Consider the following 17,778-nt stretch of genomic DNA (forward strand, 5'->3'; position numbering starts at 1 on the left):
CTCCCACTGGGGGCTTTAATGAAACCAAGTCTGGTCTTCTCATGGTGACATTCACACCTAAAGCAGAAGGTGGATTGAACTAAAATGGCATTTGGGTTCATGGGAAAATCTTACATTTAGAAATATCAATTACTTATGTGGTTTAAAAACATGTATTACAAGTGTTTCATTGCGTAATGTTTTCATACCTTATAAATAAATAAATAAGGCATTTTATGTGTACTTTGTAACTTTGTACTATAATATAGGTCTGTTAAATGGTTTGAATTATTTGCTCCATTACAGAGGGGATTATAGATATCTTGTTTATAAAGTAGATCTTACTGAAAATGGGCATAAAGATTTCACCTTATTGATTTAAGTAAAAAAATAAATAAAATAAAAATAAATAAAATAATATTAGATCTTTAGTTGCAGATTGGACAATGTTTTGTCTGTTGTGTTTTGCCCTAAAAGAAACATTACAGTTCATATTTCATATTAATTTATAGGCCTAAAATGTACTGAAACTCCAGAAGGATAATTGGGCTCCTTGAAATAATGATTGTTTAATGCAGTAGGTAGAATGCTGTTATATGTAAAATGTAAATCCTGAAACAATTGGCCTTAAGCGAGTATGAAGGCCTTGGCTGTAAACTGTGGATCTCATTGATTAAATCAGGGGTTTTCAGCTCAGGACCCCAAAACAACCAATCAAAATCAGGTTTATTTGTATTTTATTTAGTATCTTGTGTTATCCGATCCAACTTCACCAAAACAAACTGTGTTGAATAAAAAAGGAGAATTAACACAGTGTCATAATTTAGAACGCACATCCCTCCCCCCTGATCGTGCCCCGTGACCCCCCCCCTGCGGGCCCCGACCCCTCCTTGGGAACCGCTGGTTTATCTGCTGTACATCTGACCCATGGATCTATTCTATGATCTGACCCGATCTCCTGAGCAGTGACAGATCCACACGCAGCTTCACGCCGTCACTCGTCCATAAATAACTCTGAGATTGTGTTTTACAGTGCGCATCTTTCCCGCCCCGCCCACACGGTGTCGGGGGGGATTACTGTGATTTTAACTCCTCTGAGAGCTGCGTCTCTCTGCTCCTGCTCAACTCAACCCTACACATCTATACTGTCGTGTGCGCCTGCGTAAAGAAGTCTCAACAGGTCTATGTCTGACGTCCGCGTGAAAAGTGCGCTCATGGTGGCGGTCGTTTTGCGCCTGAGAGCGGCTGCTGTTGACAACTCCCAGGATTTCTCTCCTGAAAGTCCCGGGACGGAGTGAGAAGCCTTGACGACATCGTCCAGTGAAGGTGAACTGATGGGACCCAAAGAATAAAGTCTTTTGTGGAGCTAAGGTATGTGTTTGTCTGCGCCTCATCCGATTAACTGCTAATTATCCTATAAGCATTAGACATAAACGTGTTCATGAGTTTATGATAAGTACTGGCTATAATATGTTGTTGCTGCCATCTGATCGCGGCTAAGTCCATACACATTTATTTAGTCTAAGTGGCCTGGTAGTAGCATGAATTTAACAACAAACATGATTTATATAATTTCATGGCTTGTGATAATAAGGCATAATGTGGTCTACTATCAAGGTTTACAATGGAAATCCACCTTTACACAAAATCCACATCCATGCAATTTCCATTTGATGTCATTTGATATTTTTCTGTTATATAGGCCAAACAGCCTAATATCTGTGTCCATCCTCATCCCTGAACCACTGGCTGTATATCTGTTGATTAAAAAACATCACTCTTATCCTTGACGATTTGAAACAATTAGATCTATACTATTAAAGAGGACATATGCAAAAATATGCATGAGCTTTTAACCTTGTTACGACAGTGTTTCCTCATCATCAGTATACTCAAAGTTACATTTTTATTGATTTATACATGTTTGAATAATCCTGTATTGTTCAGAAAGTTCTGTTTTCACCTACCCCCTATCCCTGCCCACACACCTGTGCTTAGTTGAGATTATTTGAAACATTAGGACTCCAAGTGACGCATGTTGGCTTCACTTTGTTACATGAAATGTCACTATGAAGAGGCGGAGCTTATCAGTTCTGCAGATTTGAACAGGAAGTCAATGGACCTGTTTCTATTGTTAAGCCATTCCAGATCAATATTGTGGTTTAAATTAGATAAAATGTTAAATAAGGATCAATTTACGTTATAGCTCCGTACTAAGCACCTGAGTAAAACATAAAGATGTGATTAGTCACACAGCAAATACATCATATAATTTGATTCCTCAACAAACCAATTCTTTGTGCTATTCTTGCTTATCTGCAAATCATCATTTTTTATAATTTAATTAATATAATCAATTGCCACATTTGTGCAATACAGTGCAGTGTTTGCTTAATCTATTGGTATATTTTAATCTAATCAATGGATTATAACTAAACTGTCTGATGTTTGTTGAGGCAAAACAATCAAATGAAATCTTCTATTCATGTAGATGCTGAATAATGATGTGATATGAGTAAATGTAAGGTAAAAATATCTCCTATTCAAGTTGACATCCCAAGCTTTGAGTCCGGTTATTGCCATATCTGTATCTTCATGTCTGAGGTTGCCAGGTTGAGCGATAGCGTGCAGCTCTTCAGACTCTTCAGACAAGCACTTGACCGAGGGACGTGATGATTAAGCCCAGCATTAAGGGCAACTTTCCAGCCCGCTTGCTCCCCTATCCCTCACTGTGCCTCGATAATGGACTAATGCGAGCTCTATTTTGGGCTGAATCTTCTCAGAGATTGTGGCTATTATTAATGCATATACACATTTAATAAAGAGCTATTCAAGCCTGGAAAGTGGGGACAGTGACCGAGATACAGGGCTTAGAATAGGAGCTTCACCCACGGACATGGAGACAATTGGCTGGATTAGTCTTATTATTCAATGAGCTCACGACTCGAACTGGCACAATGAGACACCTGCACTCTTTAAGGGCCAGTTACTAGGTTACCCAGGTTACAAAGTGTATGTGAGCAAAGAAGTGGCGACAGAGCTGGGTCTTCAGGTAATAACAGACATCCCATAAGCCAGAGGAACAAGAGGTCGTGTGAAAGCCCCTCGGAGAGCAGGGCAGCTCAACTATGGCCACGGTTTTATTTACAGACGAACGTTTAAGAGCAGGGAGTCTCAACCTGCGGGGCGCGGACATTAGATGCGAGAGGGTTTAGAAAGTCCAACGTTGTCAGTGTTGGATACTCGGTTCATCTTTGTTTTATTTCAACATAGACGCGCCTTTGAAATGCAGCTGTGAAGAGGCCGGGCCGGCACTGCAGCCCGACAACACACAGAAATTCACAAAAAAACATTTAGTAATTCCAGATTTGTGGCGCTGTGGCACATGGCTAAAGCTAGAGTAAGTAAGCTAGAGCAACTTCCAGGTTTTGTCAACTTTTTTGGCGTTTTCCCCGATTTCCTTCACCTCTATGCAACTTTTTTCATGTATTTTTTCTGAAAAGTGTTGGGTTTAGATCATGTTAAATGTTACATACATAATGTACTGGAGTCCTGTGCATCAATAAACAGGAAACAGCTGATCTTAAAGTGCACTAGCTCGTTTACACGTGGCTCAACAAATAAAGTTATCATCACTGGAAACACGGCGCTTTGTCATTAGCTCAAGCCAGCATTTGGGAAGGAATTATTTTGTGTTCATATCTGCTTTTTGCCGTTTCGTTTTGACCTGAGTCTGTGTTCTCTCTTGTCCAATCATCTTGTGCTAAACGGGGCTCCTATAGTGCACCTTTTTGTAATGAACACAGTCTTAAATAATGATCTACGTGTGAAATGGAACAATAGAACAACAAATAAGTCTTTAAGTCCAACACTTTTTATGCAGGTTTTGCAAGGTTTTTGATTTAGCTTTAGAATATTTTAGATCCAACATCAAAATATCTGAATATCAGAAATGTCCTTGTAAATAGTGTGTGACATTCTAGAACATGGAGTGTTTCTTTCTTTCCTCTAATCCAGATCTTATCGTTTTGATCAAGTCTGTTAAACTCTGTGACCGTGTCCTACAGTAAGCCTGCTCTCACAGCCTGCATCCTTCTCATTGAGGCACCTCACCAAGATACTTTATCACTCCCATTTACTTTAATTACCCTCACCAAGGTTACGTGATCAGCTGCTGAATTATACTGGAAAACGTTCTCTGCTGATTTTTAATAAAACATTGCCAAAATGTACTTCACAGGCCAAGGACGAAGCTATAAAGATTTCAAGCCAATCCACGAGAAGAGCCAAGGCACGGGCTTCTTTACTCACACTGACATTGAGATTTGAATGACTTAAATCACAGAAGATAGAATTGTGTGCTGCATACTCTAGCTTTGTGGTCAGAGATGCAAGAATGAGGGGGAAAGTAAAAGAAACATTTTATAAAGTGCTGAAATGGCAAACTTCAATTATTTGTTCTCGCATTATACAAAACAGAAGGTAGAATACTTTTACCTCCTCTGCAGTTACAGGCTCTCTTTCTCAACAATCAGAACAGGCCCTACATCTAAAATTAGAAAGCATATTTATTACATTCTTATCAGATCCACTGAGATGCTGAAAGCTGTTCTTTCCTGTTCTGCTCTGCCTCTATCTCCAGACAGCAGGAGAGAGAGTTACCTGGAAACAGATCCTTTACTGATTTGACCATTTAATTAAGTTTTTTTTTAATTAAAACACACAAAAGATGGCGTTAAAAGATCTTTATCTTAAAAAAATCTAAAATCTCAGGTTTATGTTTAACTTGAGAAGACACATAATACTTTTTTTATAACTAGTTTTGTAGCTACAGTATAACATGTAGATTATTATTTTACATTTTGTTCATTGTAAACAGCAATATTGATCTAAAGCGGCTGAATAGGAATGTGTCCATTAACTTCCAGTTCAAAACTGCAGAACTGATAGTGGCATTTCACCATTTCAAGCAATAGATGTTCAACTACATGTTTTTATTGTTGAAAAAAAACTAGGTGACTTTTTTAAACCCTGCACGTGTGAGACATAAGAGTTGGCGCTGATAGGGGGCCACACCCAGCCTTTAATCGAAATACTGCTCAGCTCAAGATAATGATGAGGGAAAACTGTTATAACATGGTTATAAGATCATAAAAGTTTAATATACATAGCATAACACATAATGGAACGACTGATGCAGAAACAACAGGGCATGAGACGCCATTCAAAACACTGAAATAAAGCAGTTGTTTTGAAAGCGTGTCACTGTGACATTTTAGGGAAGTCATTGAAGCTGGGGCTTTTCAGCCTCCAGCTCTGTGTGTGGTGGACCAGGGCAACGGGCCATATCTGAGAGTCCAGTGAGTGTGTGTGGAAATAATACAGTCATTTTAATGAAATGTAAAGTGATATTTGTGGAGGTATATTTAATTGTATACTAAACTAAGCAATACCATAATCTCCAGCTCATGGCCGGTCTGAGCCAAGGTTAATATAAAAACAGCCTTCGTACATATCTTTGCATTTATAAACTGGGGCTATGCTATAATAAAATTTTCAATCAAGATTGATTAATTAAGAGGTCTACAGCCAGTCCTTAGTTTGAGGTTTGGAGCAGAGTTCATATTTTGGAGGAATTTGTTTTTTATTCTGAATAAACAAATAAATCAAAGATTGATTAATTGATTGATTGATTGATCAATAAGAGGGGGGAAATGGAATTGTTTGTCCTATTGCCCCGCCCTATTCTAGACTCAGTAGCTTAGATAATGAAAAGTTCCCAAAGCCTTGCACTGAAAAGGCTGACGTCCCACTGACTGTGCAGTCTATAGAAACATATCATTATTGTCCGTCCCAGACATGACTCACAATTGGACTTTGTTGACTTCTTTTGGGGTCTGTTGTCACTCCAAACAAGTGCAAAGCCTGTCAACAGATCCTGCGTGTTTAGTGAAAATACCTCCACTACACGCCGTGACCTGGTCTGCCTCTGCATTACTGTGTGTTACTGTGTGTTACTGAGCGGGTTGTGTTGTGGTGCTGTGTGTTACTGAGCGGGTTGTGTTGTGCTGTGCAGGTTTGGTGTGCGGTGTGGGATGCTGACACACCAGCAGTGCGAGGCTAAAGGAGCATGGTGAAACACCAACCCTTGCAGGTCTATGAGAAGCAGATCTTCTTGTCCTTCATCACTGGCATCTATGGTTGCCGTTGGAAACGCTACCAGCGTTCCCAAGACGACACCTCCAAGGTAAGCTTTGTCACTGACTCATCCTGTATTATTATTGTTTCGTTTTTGGTAGGTTGTCTTGTGTTTGGAGAATAGGTGAGTTCATAATCTCAGATGGTTGAAGGAAATGTTCAAAATAAATGTTGAACCTTGTCATTATTTCATTCTTTGTTTGGGATTGGCTCCACAAACCTGTCATATTAATCAGGGGTTGGTGAAAACACACCCTCATCATTATTTTAGCTGCAATCTGACAGCGGAACCACAGAAATTCTGCACCAGCTCCATGTTAAACAATAGAGATTGTAGAATGTTATGACACCACATGAACACAACGTATTGTTGTTCAGGAAAGCCTTGTTATAGTTGCAGGCCATTTTGAGGTTGTCATGTAAAATTGCATTTCAATATATTATTGCAAAAATATTGTAAAATTAGTTAGTATTTTTAAGTCTGGTATACACATATTAGACATTCCAGTTATTTTATGAATCTGTTTTAACAATGACAATGCACATCATTGGTGTTCTTGTAAATGACAAAGCGTGTTTCCAAAACAAACCCAGTCATCAGATTTCCTAAAGTCTGGATGTGTTCTGTTGAGGCCCTGGCTACTGTGAACAGAGCGAGATGAGCCAGACACCCAGCTGTGAACCAGAGCAAGCAGCCGCTCAGAGTCCTGCTGGATAATACTCTGTATTTCATGAATTTTCATTCATCAATTCACTTGCTTCAAAGATTTTAATGACAATACAAAAACTGCCACTCTGCTGCCTGCCTCAAGGAAAAACGTGTAATTGTTGCAAAAAGTTCCCCAAAAAAATGTAGGCTACCAAAAAAGTTTGTATAAGATAAGATAAGCCTTTATTTGTCCCACAATGGGGAATATACAACTGTGTGTATGTTTTTTCTTCTTTTCTTTTTTTCACAATGGCCCATGTGTTAGAGCACACATCTCCTGAAATGGACTGTCCTAGGTTTGAATTCTGTGTTCCTCCACACAGGTCCATATGTATCAAAAGGACAAATCTTAAGACTCCGATTTGAACTATACACACAGTTGCACACAAAGCAAAATAATCTTGTTTGAGTGTTTCTTTTCAGTGCAGGAGATGAAGCCTATAACGTGACTCTGGCTCAGCCTCAGTGTTTGACCAGTGTTTATCAGCTAAACTAATTAAAACAGGCCTGTCACAACCGTCTCTTCTCACCTCAGTTGACAACCTGTGTAAGCGTTCGACTTAATCACTTCCGTCACTGGAAAAAAACAAAATGATTTTAACTGATGAACAGATTACGTTAGTTCTCTTTCCATTCTATAATCTGTCCAGTCCCAGTGTTGTAAAGATGATTAATGCTCAATAGGATCCAGTGAGTGATCATATTCAACACATTCTCTCACTTGCGTTAGCTGCTAATCCTGTTAACTACTGAAGGGAAGTGTCCTTCAGTGCCATTGACTCACAAGAGCTGCAACCTGCAAGACTTCCTCGAACATTTTAATAACTCTATACTATTCATTCTTCTGACAAAAATAATTGAGATCATGAAATGCTTGAAAGTGTTAAAATCTTTGTGATTTTATTAATAAAAGTTAAATACATGTTTTGGAAGGAACAAATTTGATGTTATTTAATTTGACTACTCTTTATATTGTCTTTGTTGGCAGTATGTTGCGTTGTCAAAGGTAAGACCTCAGTGGTCAGGGCAATCAAGGTAAGCAGTGATTGACCAATAATATTTTAAATGACCGTGTGTCTCAGCTATATTTAAATTGCTCCAAAATACATCCAAATTAGCCGGTTTTCCCCTCACTTCTGCTGCTGAAGTTTGGCTGGAAGTCACAATGTATTTTAGTGCCCACTACAGGCCGCTGAGCAGTACTGCAGGAAGCTTGATTTTTCTTCTCCCTCCCCTTTTCATTTTGTTGCCGTGTTCAGAGGCCTGTTCATGTTACGCTACCTGAAGCAAGCTTTTAGAACCAGAGCCTATTTACTCCATTCAGCTGCTCTTCCAGGTATGGGAGGAAGATAGGCGATCGCCCTTCATGTGGAGGAGGGGTTCAAATCTCACTTTTGCGTGAGAGTTTTTTCAAATTTGTGAGCAAATGTTATCCACAAATATTAATGAACCCCAAGTGTGCTTGTCCATCCATAAAGTCACTGCAACACCTAGATAGCATACAAATCCTAACTGTATAATATAGAAACTATTTCACAGCTCTTTCAACTGACATTGCTCAAATAAAAAAAAATAAGCTAAACTAACCTTGATACTCATTTGAACAAAAATAATTACATTAAATTACAAAAAATGACTTTCCTGAATAGTAGAAAAAGCTTCAGTTGTAGTCATCTGGACTCAGTTTGAAAAAATAGACGTTTCGACTCTCATCCAAGAGTCATTGTCAATAAAAGAATTTAGATCGAGAACTCCGATATTAATACTGTTCTGTGGTAAGACCCACCCATTGGGCGGAGCCTTCCTGAAGTAGAAGGAGTTGTTTGTTTCAACAGAAACTCCCCCCTTGTATCTACCGAGCTAGCCTATTCAGAATCTTAATGGGCTATTAGAATCCTCTTTGTCTTTGTGAGACCCTGGCTCAACCACCCTGAGTACCTGATTAGCATCTAAATGTCCTGGTCCTCTACCTTTCCAGGGGTTCAGTAACCCATTATAAATAACAGGAAGATTAAACCTAAGCCCTCCATTTCTGTTTAAAGAAGGTCTTTCTTTTTTTAACAAAAATAGCTTCCTTGACTCCTCTTTCAAACCATCTTTTCTCCCTGCTTAAAACCTTCACCTCACCGTCTTCAAACGAGTGATTAGAGGCTTCAAGATGGAGATGCACGGCGCTCTGAGGTCCTGAACTTGTATTTCTTCTGTGCTGATAAAGCCTCTTGTGTAGAGGCTGTTTGGTCTCACCTATGTAACGTTCTTTACAGCTTTCTTCACTGCATTGGATCGAATAAACTACATTGCTCTGTTTTTGAGTCGGCAACTTGTCCTTAGGGTGAACCAGTTTTTGTCTTAAAGTGTTTCCTGGTTTAAAATAAACAGGGACTTCGTGTTGTCTAAAAATTCTCTGCAGTTTTTCCGACAGGCCAGACACATAAGGGATAGAAACACCCTTCCTTCTCTGTTCAGTTTCCCTTTTGTCCTGCTTCTTGGTTCTCTTCACTCTGTTGAGAGCCCAAGCGGGGTAACCACAGGCTGAGAGGGCATTTCGGACATGTTTTTCCTTTTTCTTCTTGCCCTCTGAGCTGGTGGGCACACCTTGAGCTCTGTGTTGTAAGGTTCTGATCACACCCAGCTTGTGCTGTAGTGGGTGGTTGGAACCAAAGAGCAGATACTGGTCCGTGTGTGTAGGTTTCCTATATACCTCTATTTGGAGTTTCCCGTCCTCTCCTCTGATCGTGGAACAATCAAGAAAGGCCAAGCGATTCTCCTTAGCGTCTTCTCTTGTAAACCTGATATGTGGGTCCACAGCATTGATGTGATCAGAGAAGGTTTCCAGCTCTTGTTTCTTGATTGTTACAAAAGTATCATCGACATAGCGAAGCCACAGTTTTGGGGCTATGCCTGAGAATGAGGACAGTGCCTTCTTCTCAAAGTGCTCCATGTACAGGTTGGCCACTATGGGAGAGACGGGCGAGCCCATGGCACAGCCATGAATCTGTCTGTAAAATTGTCCCCGGAATTGAAAGTAAGTGGTGTTCAGACAGATGTCCAACAGTTTACATATGTGTTCAGGTGTCAGTTTGGTCCTTTCCTGTAGGGTGGTGTCTTCCTGCAGTCTGATCCTCACTGCTGCTACTGCCTCAGAGGTCGGGATGCAGGTGAACAGGGACACAACATCATATGAAACCATGAGGTCATCTGGGTCCAGTTGGAGATGTTTCACTTTATCCACAAAGTTGTGCGTGTTTTCCACATGATGTTCCGAATTCCCCACAAGCGGAGCAATATAGTTGTTAAATGCTTGGCCACATTGTAAGTGATGGAATCTGTGCTGCACACTATGGGTTTGAGTGGAACCTCCTTTTTGTGTATTTTTGGAAGGCCATAAATGCAAGGCATGGCTTCACCAGGATACAGTCTGTAATACAGAGGCCGGTCTATCGCTTCCTCTTTTTCCAGCCTTTGTAAACAGTCTATCACTTTCTTCTTGTAGCCACTGGTCGGATCTCTTTTCAAGCGCTCGTATGTGGTCGTGTCCTCGAGGAGGGTGTGGACTTTGGCTTCGTAATCAGCTGCGTTGAGAATCACAGTGCAACGTCCCTTGTCTGCTGGGAGGATGTTGATGCTATGATCTTTTTCCAGTGCTGAAAGTGCTTTCCTCTCTTCAGCTGTGATATTTGAAGGCGGTGGTTTGGCACTCTTCAGGGTCGCTGTGACACGTAACCTCAGGTCTGTAGCCTCCGATTCAGTCATTTTGTTGTTCCTAATTGCCGTTTCAGTGGCTGTGATGTAGTCCTCTGTAGGGATGTGTTTAGAGGTGACAGAAAAGTTGAGACCTTTAGAGAGCACCTCCTTTTCTGCCTGTGTCAGAACACGATCTGATAGGTTCTTAATCTAATTGTTTTTGCTGGTCGCTAATTTGTCTGTCTCAGTCCTAATGTCTAGCTCGACCTCACCTGCATTCTTTTTGTTCAAAAGAATGTTGAACTTCTTGATTTGGCGTTCCTTGCTCTTCTTGTGCTGTGCTTCTTGTGCTGTCTGTGTAAAATCCAGCACTCTTTTGAAAGCTTCTTCAGGGAGTATGCTGGTTAATTTCTCCTGTAAAGTTCCTGTTCTGTCTTTCAATTTATCAAATCTGACGTTGTTTTCCTGGATCCTTTCACTGAGCATCTGCATAAGGCTCCTTCTCCAAATCTTCTCTGCTCTGTGTCCTCTGACCGGTGATTTGATCTGCAGGCTCTTCGGGATCATGTTGTTCTGTCTGCATCTAAGATTGAACCTCAAGTGATTCCTGTTGTCTGCTAGTTTCCTGGCTACAGATTCGAGTTCCCGAACTAAATCCAAGGTTTTAGGCCCTTCTACTTCAGGAAGGCTCCTCCCAATGGGTGGGTCTTACCACAGAACAGTATTAATATCGGAGTTCTCGATCTAAATTCTTTTATTGACAATGACTCTTGGATGAGAGTCGAAACGTCTATTTTTTCAAACTGAGTCCAGATGACTACAACTGAAGCTTTTTCTACAATGGAACATGCCTGGACGAATGAGGGATTACACCGACATACTTTCCTGAATAGTTTTAGAACGTTTATAGTCTACTCAATATCAAATAACCATTTGTTTTTTATTAAATGTAATATCTCATCACTTTGTACTAAATGTTTATGCTAAAATAATTAGTTTTACTTCTTTTCTTGTGCTTTGTCTACAGTGGGAGTGTTTTTGGTTCAGCATCCTTTGCTGCTCCTTCTTCCTCCTCCTCTTCTGGACCTACTTCTGGTTTGTGGCACAAAATGACTTCAATGACTTCAATTGGTACATTATAGTCACATCATCATTTCTCCACATGTTATAAAATAATGTATAATTCTTTGCACTGAAACATTACAGGTCAGTATACAACCGCACTGGAGAATGGACAGACGAGACCATTCCCATTGTGGTCTCTACCTCTGTGGGCATCAGCTACATTACATTCTTAGTGGTAAATAAACCAGTTTGAGAGTTGTTCTATATTTTATTTAATACTGGTTTAATTTAACGTCTGCTCCGGTCTATTTCAGATTTTGGCGCTCTTCCACATTTCTCTCGGTCAGCAACTCAACCTCTTTTGGGTGCACAAGGTATTTTGGCTTTTAAAAAATATCTAACTAAAGGCACACTGTGCAACTTTTCAGTAGATAGTACGGTGCCTGTAGCTCCATGTAGACAAGCAGGCAGCGTACCTCCACCAGAAAAGTTACACAGTGCAGCTTTAAATTGAGTATGTTCCAACTTTCACTACATTATCATGAACGTTTGTGCCTCTCTCATTACAGATTGGCGTGTTAGCGACATTAGCCACCACCATCTCTGGAGTGGTGTCTGTGGACGACATCTGGGGAGATGAGTGGGAGATTCTATTTATTTCCTTGCAGGTTAGTCATAAAAAAGGTGTCATAGTCAGTTTTATTTCTCATAACACCGCATTATTTACTAGGATTTACTCTTCTTCAATGATTCAGGAAGGGCATCTGCCATAAAATATATGCCAAATATATCTACAAATCTGAGCTCTAATGATAAATGCCGTAATAATGGAAATAACTCACATTTTTGTCTGCTTTTCAGGCCACTGCGCCGTTTCTACACATTGGCGCCTTGGTAACAGTCACCGCTGTCGGCTGGTTAGTTGCTGGATACGTGGTTCGTAGAGAAAGATCCAGTATGTTTTTTTGTGTTTTTGCAATTCAATTTTCACAGTTGGTTTCAACAGTCTCAACTGGTTTCACTTGTTTGTCAGACTTCCAGATGATAGTTCTGACAGTGTACTTCGTCATCCTGGTTGCTCTGTATTTGGCTCCGCTCTTGTTTACCTGCCCCTGTGTCATGGACCGCCACAGCCTCAAAGCTCGGCCAGAAATCATCGGCCGCCGGGGATCGCCCATGGTGAGTTGGTGCTGGGCCAGCCCCCCTGTCTGATCCAGTTAATATTTCCAAATGTAAACTGGGCTAAATTGCCTGTAGCATCCCATGCAGACGGTAGGATTCCTATTCCATAAACACATTTAGAGTTTAGATCAAATCATTTTGACTGGATAAATGCCACAACAAATGGGGGGGACCAACTCCTAAAATACCAAACTGGAAATAACATGCTCAAAATCACATTCATCAACTATAAAATAAACTGGTGGTATGTGGGTTATGTAAGTGTGGTGAGTAAAACAAAACAGAAATATGCATGGATGAGACGGGGGCACGGAGAACGTCTAGTTTGGGTCAAAAAACCTGACTAAAGGAGATACATGGGGCTTTGTTCTCTTTAGTGGTGCATTAACTTCAGCCTATAAGAACGTAGCACTGCACAAAATGTGATGACAGTTCTCTGACAGGCTTTTTATCATGTAGAGCAGTGCCATGTATTAACTTGACTCAGTTAAAGTTTTTACATATCATCATTTTGGGGAAATTGTCCAAATATGTCCTCTATGCCAGCTTTAAAATATGGGCCATCGGCTGCTCTAGATTCAAAAACATTGGTATTGGCATCGATCATGAAAAAAAATCACACACACACACACACACACACAAACACACACACACACACACAAACACACACACACACACACACACACACAAACACACACAAACACACACACACACACACACAAACACACACACACACACACAAACACAAACACACACACACACACACACACACACACAAACACGAACACACACACACACACACACACACACACACAAACACGAACACACACACACACACACACATTGGTGGAACTTTCCTGTCCACCAAGTGAGCATGTGACAGTCTGCAGCGCTTCATTTCACAGCTGTGCAAACAAAAACTGTTTCATGTGATCAAATGAAGAACAAATGTATAGCAATGTGTGTCTCAAATGAAGACTCAATTAGGCTCGTCAAATAATATGTAGCCAGGTACTAATTGATACTAAAACTATTATTGAAACTCAATAATTTGTTTGAACAAGAATCAATACTGAAGAAAACCACCAAAAATAGGACACATTTGTACTTTTCCTGAATAGTTTTAGCATTGCAACACTGATAACAATAGTTACTATATGTTTGTACTGTTACGATCCAGTGGTCATAAGCTTAAATACTAATAGCCTAACGTCCTTGTGTTTGTGCTGTAGCTGGCTCCAGAGAACACCGTGCTGTCCTTTAACAGAGCGCTGCAACAAGGGGCCACCTCCCTGCAGGCCGACGTCACCATCAGGTCAGGAGGGCAGCTGTCTGACAATTACGCTACGCTACATTGGTTTAGGCTTTTTGTATAAGACTCATAGAAAGGTTACTTCTCGTAGATCAATAACTAGATCTCACATTCAAGTACAACCCATCTTTCAAATAAACATGTACTATTTCTTTACAGTATGGATGGAGTCCCATTCCTCATGAGAGATCGCACTTTGAGGCGAACCACAAATGTAAGAAAGGTCTTTCCATCCAGACAATATGAAGAAGCTTCATTCTTCAACTGGACAGAGATACGCACTCTCAATGCTGGCAAATGGTTCCTAGAGGTAAGACTATTCACAAATCTAAATTGAATTATTACTCAACCTCCCATAGGAACTTCAATGAATGTGTCAAATGTACAGTTTAGATTTTTTCCATTAGACTGCTTCCTGTTTCATTGACAGTTTAAAATATCTTAAGGCCACTGTTTCCTGCTCTAGAGTGACCCCTTCTGGACAGCAGCCTCCCTCACGTCTAAGGACAGAGTGAGAATCGAGAACCAGACGGTGTGCAGTCTGGTGGATATGCTGCGACTTGCAGCCCGAGCAAATGCCTCTGCGCTGCTGAATATCCGTAAGCCCCCCGCGCAACACCCCCGCGCCAGGAGCTGGTTCATGGACAGTCTGTGGGCTGTGCAGAAGGCAGCCATCCCCACCAAGCGGGTGAGGACTGTATGTCAACTTTATCATCTTCTAATACGCCATCATGTCCATACTTTCTACTTTGATAACTTTCCACCTTTTTTACACAGTTTCAATAATCACTTTTATTTTCCTTAATGTGTAGTCATAAGCATAATGACCATTTAAGTTTTACGTTTTGTAAGTAATGGATTAATATGTGCATTCCTGTTGACTAGTGTACTATACAAGACCTACTGAATACACTATTACCTTACTATAAATATACCACTTACACTTGCAAAACACAAAAGCTTGTCTCATGTGATGTGTCCCTTGTGTTTGGGACAGGTGACATGGAGCCCGGACAGCGACAGGGGGAGGGTGCGGGGCTTTCAGCAGACCACACAAGAGAAGCTGTCAGTGCAAGAAATGAGGCAGCGGGGAATTACAAGCCTGACCCTCCACTACAGCAAGGCCAACCACAAAGACATACAGTAAGACAAATGACCCCCTGACAGACAGGCTGCGCACGCCCGGCAACGGCTCAAAGTTACAATGTCAGTAAAGCAATGTAAACTTTTCTCAACTCCGTTTAAGATTCCCAGTCTGTGCATGCCTGATTTATGAGCGGTGGAAATGACCGTATTTACTGTGCCTGTAAAAATGCCTGTTTTGATGTAGAGTTATGTGGCAGAGAAGCAAAAGGTGCCAAGAGCTGAAAGGGAAGCCATATTTTTAGTCAGCAATGACTAGTGCCTTTCCTCTTCCTTAGGGAATATCTGGCAAACAACATGAGCGTGACCGTGTACCCAGTGAACGAGGCCTGGCTTTACTCCACACTGTGGTGTAGTGGGGTGCCTTCTGTGTCCTCTGATGCCCCCCAAGTCCTCAGAAAGGTGCCTTACCCCATCTGGCTTATGGTAAACACTCCTCCTCTCTCTCATCTGCTCCCAGCGCACACACACATACATACACATAGGCAAGGTCACGCAGAGAGACAAGGGGACAGCAGGAGAGAGGACAGAGACTGACGAGGGGCCCACGCTAGACTGGAGGGCAAGGACACTGGAGAAATGGGGCGGGAGCTTGTGGGCAGCCTTCAGCTCAGCGTGGTACAAGGGAATAACAACACGCTGAGACGGAGGCAGAGACGTGCAGCACAGCTTTGGACAAGGGCACAAAGAGACCAAAAAGCAGCTGTCTGGCAGCTTTTTGCATTAGTTGGTGCCTGGAGACATGCTCGGTGCTGACGCTGACCTCCAGTGGCGCCAGGTGGAATTGACTCTTCTATCTCATGTCCTACAGAGCCAGACTGCTTACTACTTCATCTGGATCGCCTCAGATCTATTGTCACTCGCAGTCGTCCTTATGATTTTCTCCTTTCAGAAGTAAGTCCAAGGATATGAGCAAAGTCAAAGATGTATAATTCACACATACATTTAAATGTTTGTCTCAACCATTCTGTGCTTATTGTTTAATCTCAGGAATTCTGTGCCAACTGTTAAAATTAAAGTCTACAAAAAGGAAATAGAATACAATTATTCTTGCATTGCAGTACAAATATTTTATTACCACTTTGTTTGCCCTTTGTTCAAACTGCTTCACCTTCAAATCTAATTATAACTCTTCATTCTTCTTTTCTGTCTTTTGCCGCTCTTGTGTGGATGTTTTTGTTTTGCTTCTTCTTATTCTTCTGCGTGCCTAATCTGCATGTGACCTTGCTGCACTGCTCCCTGGCATCTGTCAGCTATCATATGATCAGGTAACTGCTGCTGCCACCGCCTTGGCCTTTCCTCCCTGCCTCTTCTGTCCGGCTCCCTGTGCCTTTTGTGCCTTTTGTGCCTTTTGTGCCTTTTGTGCCTGACGCTTCAAGGCCAAGCTCTCGATCCTTTCATCCTGACTGTTTACCTCCTTCACGGAATACTCTTTTTATTCACGTATGTTGTGCTTGCTTGTATTCAGGTGGAAGATTAGTGGAATCCAGACTTGTAACCCTGAGCAGATAGTGCTGAATGCTGTTGGGCGCCCACCAACCCGAGAGCTCAACATAATGAAGGAGAAACTCATCTTCTCAGGTACAACGATAGTCCTTTTACAAACCACACATAGGAAATGTAATAACATCTTTGAGTAGTTTTGTATGAAGATAAATATGGAATGTCGTATGTCTTTTCCAGAGCTCAGTAACGGTCATAGCAGTTCAGAGGAGATTTGCCTTTATCCTGACAATGGGTATGCAACCTACTCGCAAGGAGGACTTTTGTAAAATGACTGCTTCAACTCAACACTTTGGGAGGATTATTCTGGACACTGTGGATCGCGAGAATCTGACAAACTATTTGCTTCACTCTTCATTATTTTGAAATTAAATAAAAATGCCAGTATAAATGTACTGTTTGAAATGTCTGCCTGGAGTCCAGATTTAAGTATTTGATTACTTCACACTGTTACCAAAATGACCAATGCTTTCAAGTGTATATACAGTTGATTTGAATACTACTGTACATTAAGGGAACATTCTGTAAAAACACTTGGGGTCTGTGTATTTTCCTGTAAGAGCATGAACTGCAGTATTGTGTACGCATTATTATGAATATTTCTTTCTTTTACATTCATATTCAAGCGTTTTGGACACAAGATTGAATGCTTGTTGAACACCTGATAATTCTTTTAAGGTAGTATTGTTCACATGGTTGCCTTTTTCCTAATCTTGTACATCTGGAGTGACATGTTATGTGTAGCTTCAAAAAGTCACTTAGAGTTTAAAATGAGCTCTGTACAATTTTTTGATAGGCGAGAATTCCAAAAAATAAATGATGTTTCCCACTTTTTGGATGCTTTGTTGTTTCTTGTTTCGTATTGTACTTTCATACAATAAGTGTTTGTGTGACATGAAAAAACACAAGGAACAATTTGGTTGCGCTCTGAACTGTTACAACACCTTGAATTCTCTAATTATCCTATCAAAATAGTGTAGAAATGCGAATAATCCCTGTAACA

General features: G+C 40.9%; 1 protein-coding gene across 3 annotated transcripts; it reads left to right on the forward strand.

The window, feature by feature from the left end:
- Positions 1-1,118: 1,118 nt before the first annotated feature.
- gdpd5a (glycerophosphodiester phosphodiesterase domain containing 5a) lies at positions 1,119-17,605 on the forward strand. 3 transcript variants are annotated; one of them, XM_072446748.1, is made up of 17 exons: positions 1,119-1,350; positions 6,056-6,226; positions 11,598-11,701; positions 11,777-11,870; positions 11,950-12,009; positions 12,205-12,303; positions 12,497-12,590; positions 12,669-12,814; positions 14,050-14,132; positions 14,289-14,439; positions 14,596-14,817; positions 15,127-15,272; positions 15,551-15,698; positions 16,084-16,166; positions 16,526-16,540; positions 16,741-16,853; positions 16,956-17,605. In XM_072446748.1, the coding sequence occupies exons 2-17, from the start codon at positions 6,110-6,112 to the stop codon at positions 17,042-17,044; spliced, it is 1,764 nt and encodes a 587-aa protein (XP_072302849.1). In that variant the 5' UTR covers positions 1,119-1,350; positions 6,056-6,109; the 3' UTR covers positions 17,045-17,605. The 3 variants fall into 3 exon arrangements, with proteins under 3 accessions (XP_072302849.1, XP_072302848.1, XP_072302850.1); XM_072446747.1 differs by having other exon boundaries at positions 1,120-1,350; positions 14,596-14,826; XM_072446749.1 differs by lacking the exon at positions 16,526-16,540 and having other exon boundaries at positions 1,123-1,350; positions 14,596-14,826.
- Positions 17,606-17,778: the final 173 nt, after the last annotated feature.

This window comes from Eucyclogobius newberryi, unplaced genomic scaffold (genome assembly GCF_026437365.1).
Source record: "Eucyclogobius newberryi isolate DKJ021-1_F unplaced genomic scaffold, fEucNew1.0.hap1 SCAF_15, whole genome shotgun sequence".
Lineage (NCBI taxonomy): Eukaryota > Metazoa > Chordata > Actinopteri > Gobiiformes > Gobiidae > Eucyclogobius > Eucyclogobius newberryi.

What these genes read in the sequence shown, in the direction of transcription:
- gdpd5a (XM_072446747.1), top strand. Translation starts at nt 6,110, where the DNA reads ATGGTGAAACACCAACCCTTGCAGGTCTATGAGAAGCAGATCTTCTTG. An exon ending in GCCGCCGGGGATCGCCCATG is followed by an intron (nt 12,815 to 14,049) that starts GTGAGTTGGTGC and finishes TTTGTGCTGTAG; the next exon opens with CTGGCTCCAGAGAACACCGT. An exon ending in CTGGCAAATGGTTCCTAGAG is followed by an intron (nt 14,440 to 14,595) that starts GTAAGACTATTC and finishes TTCCTGCTCTAG; the next exon opens with AGTGACCCCTTCTGGACAGC.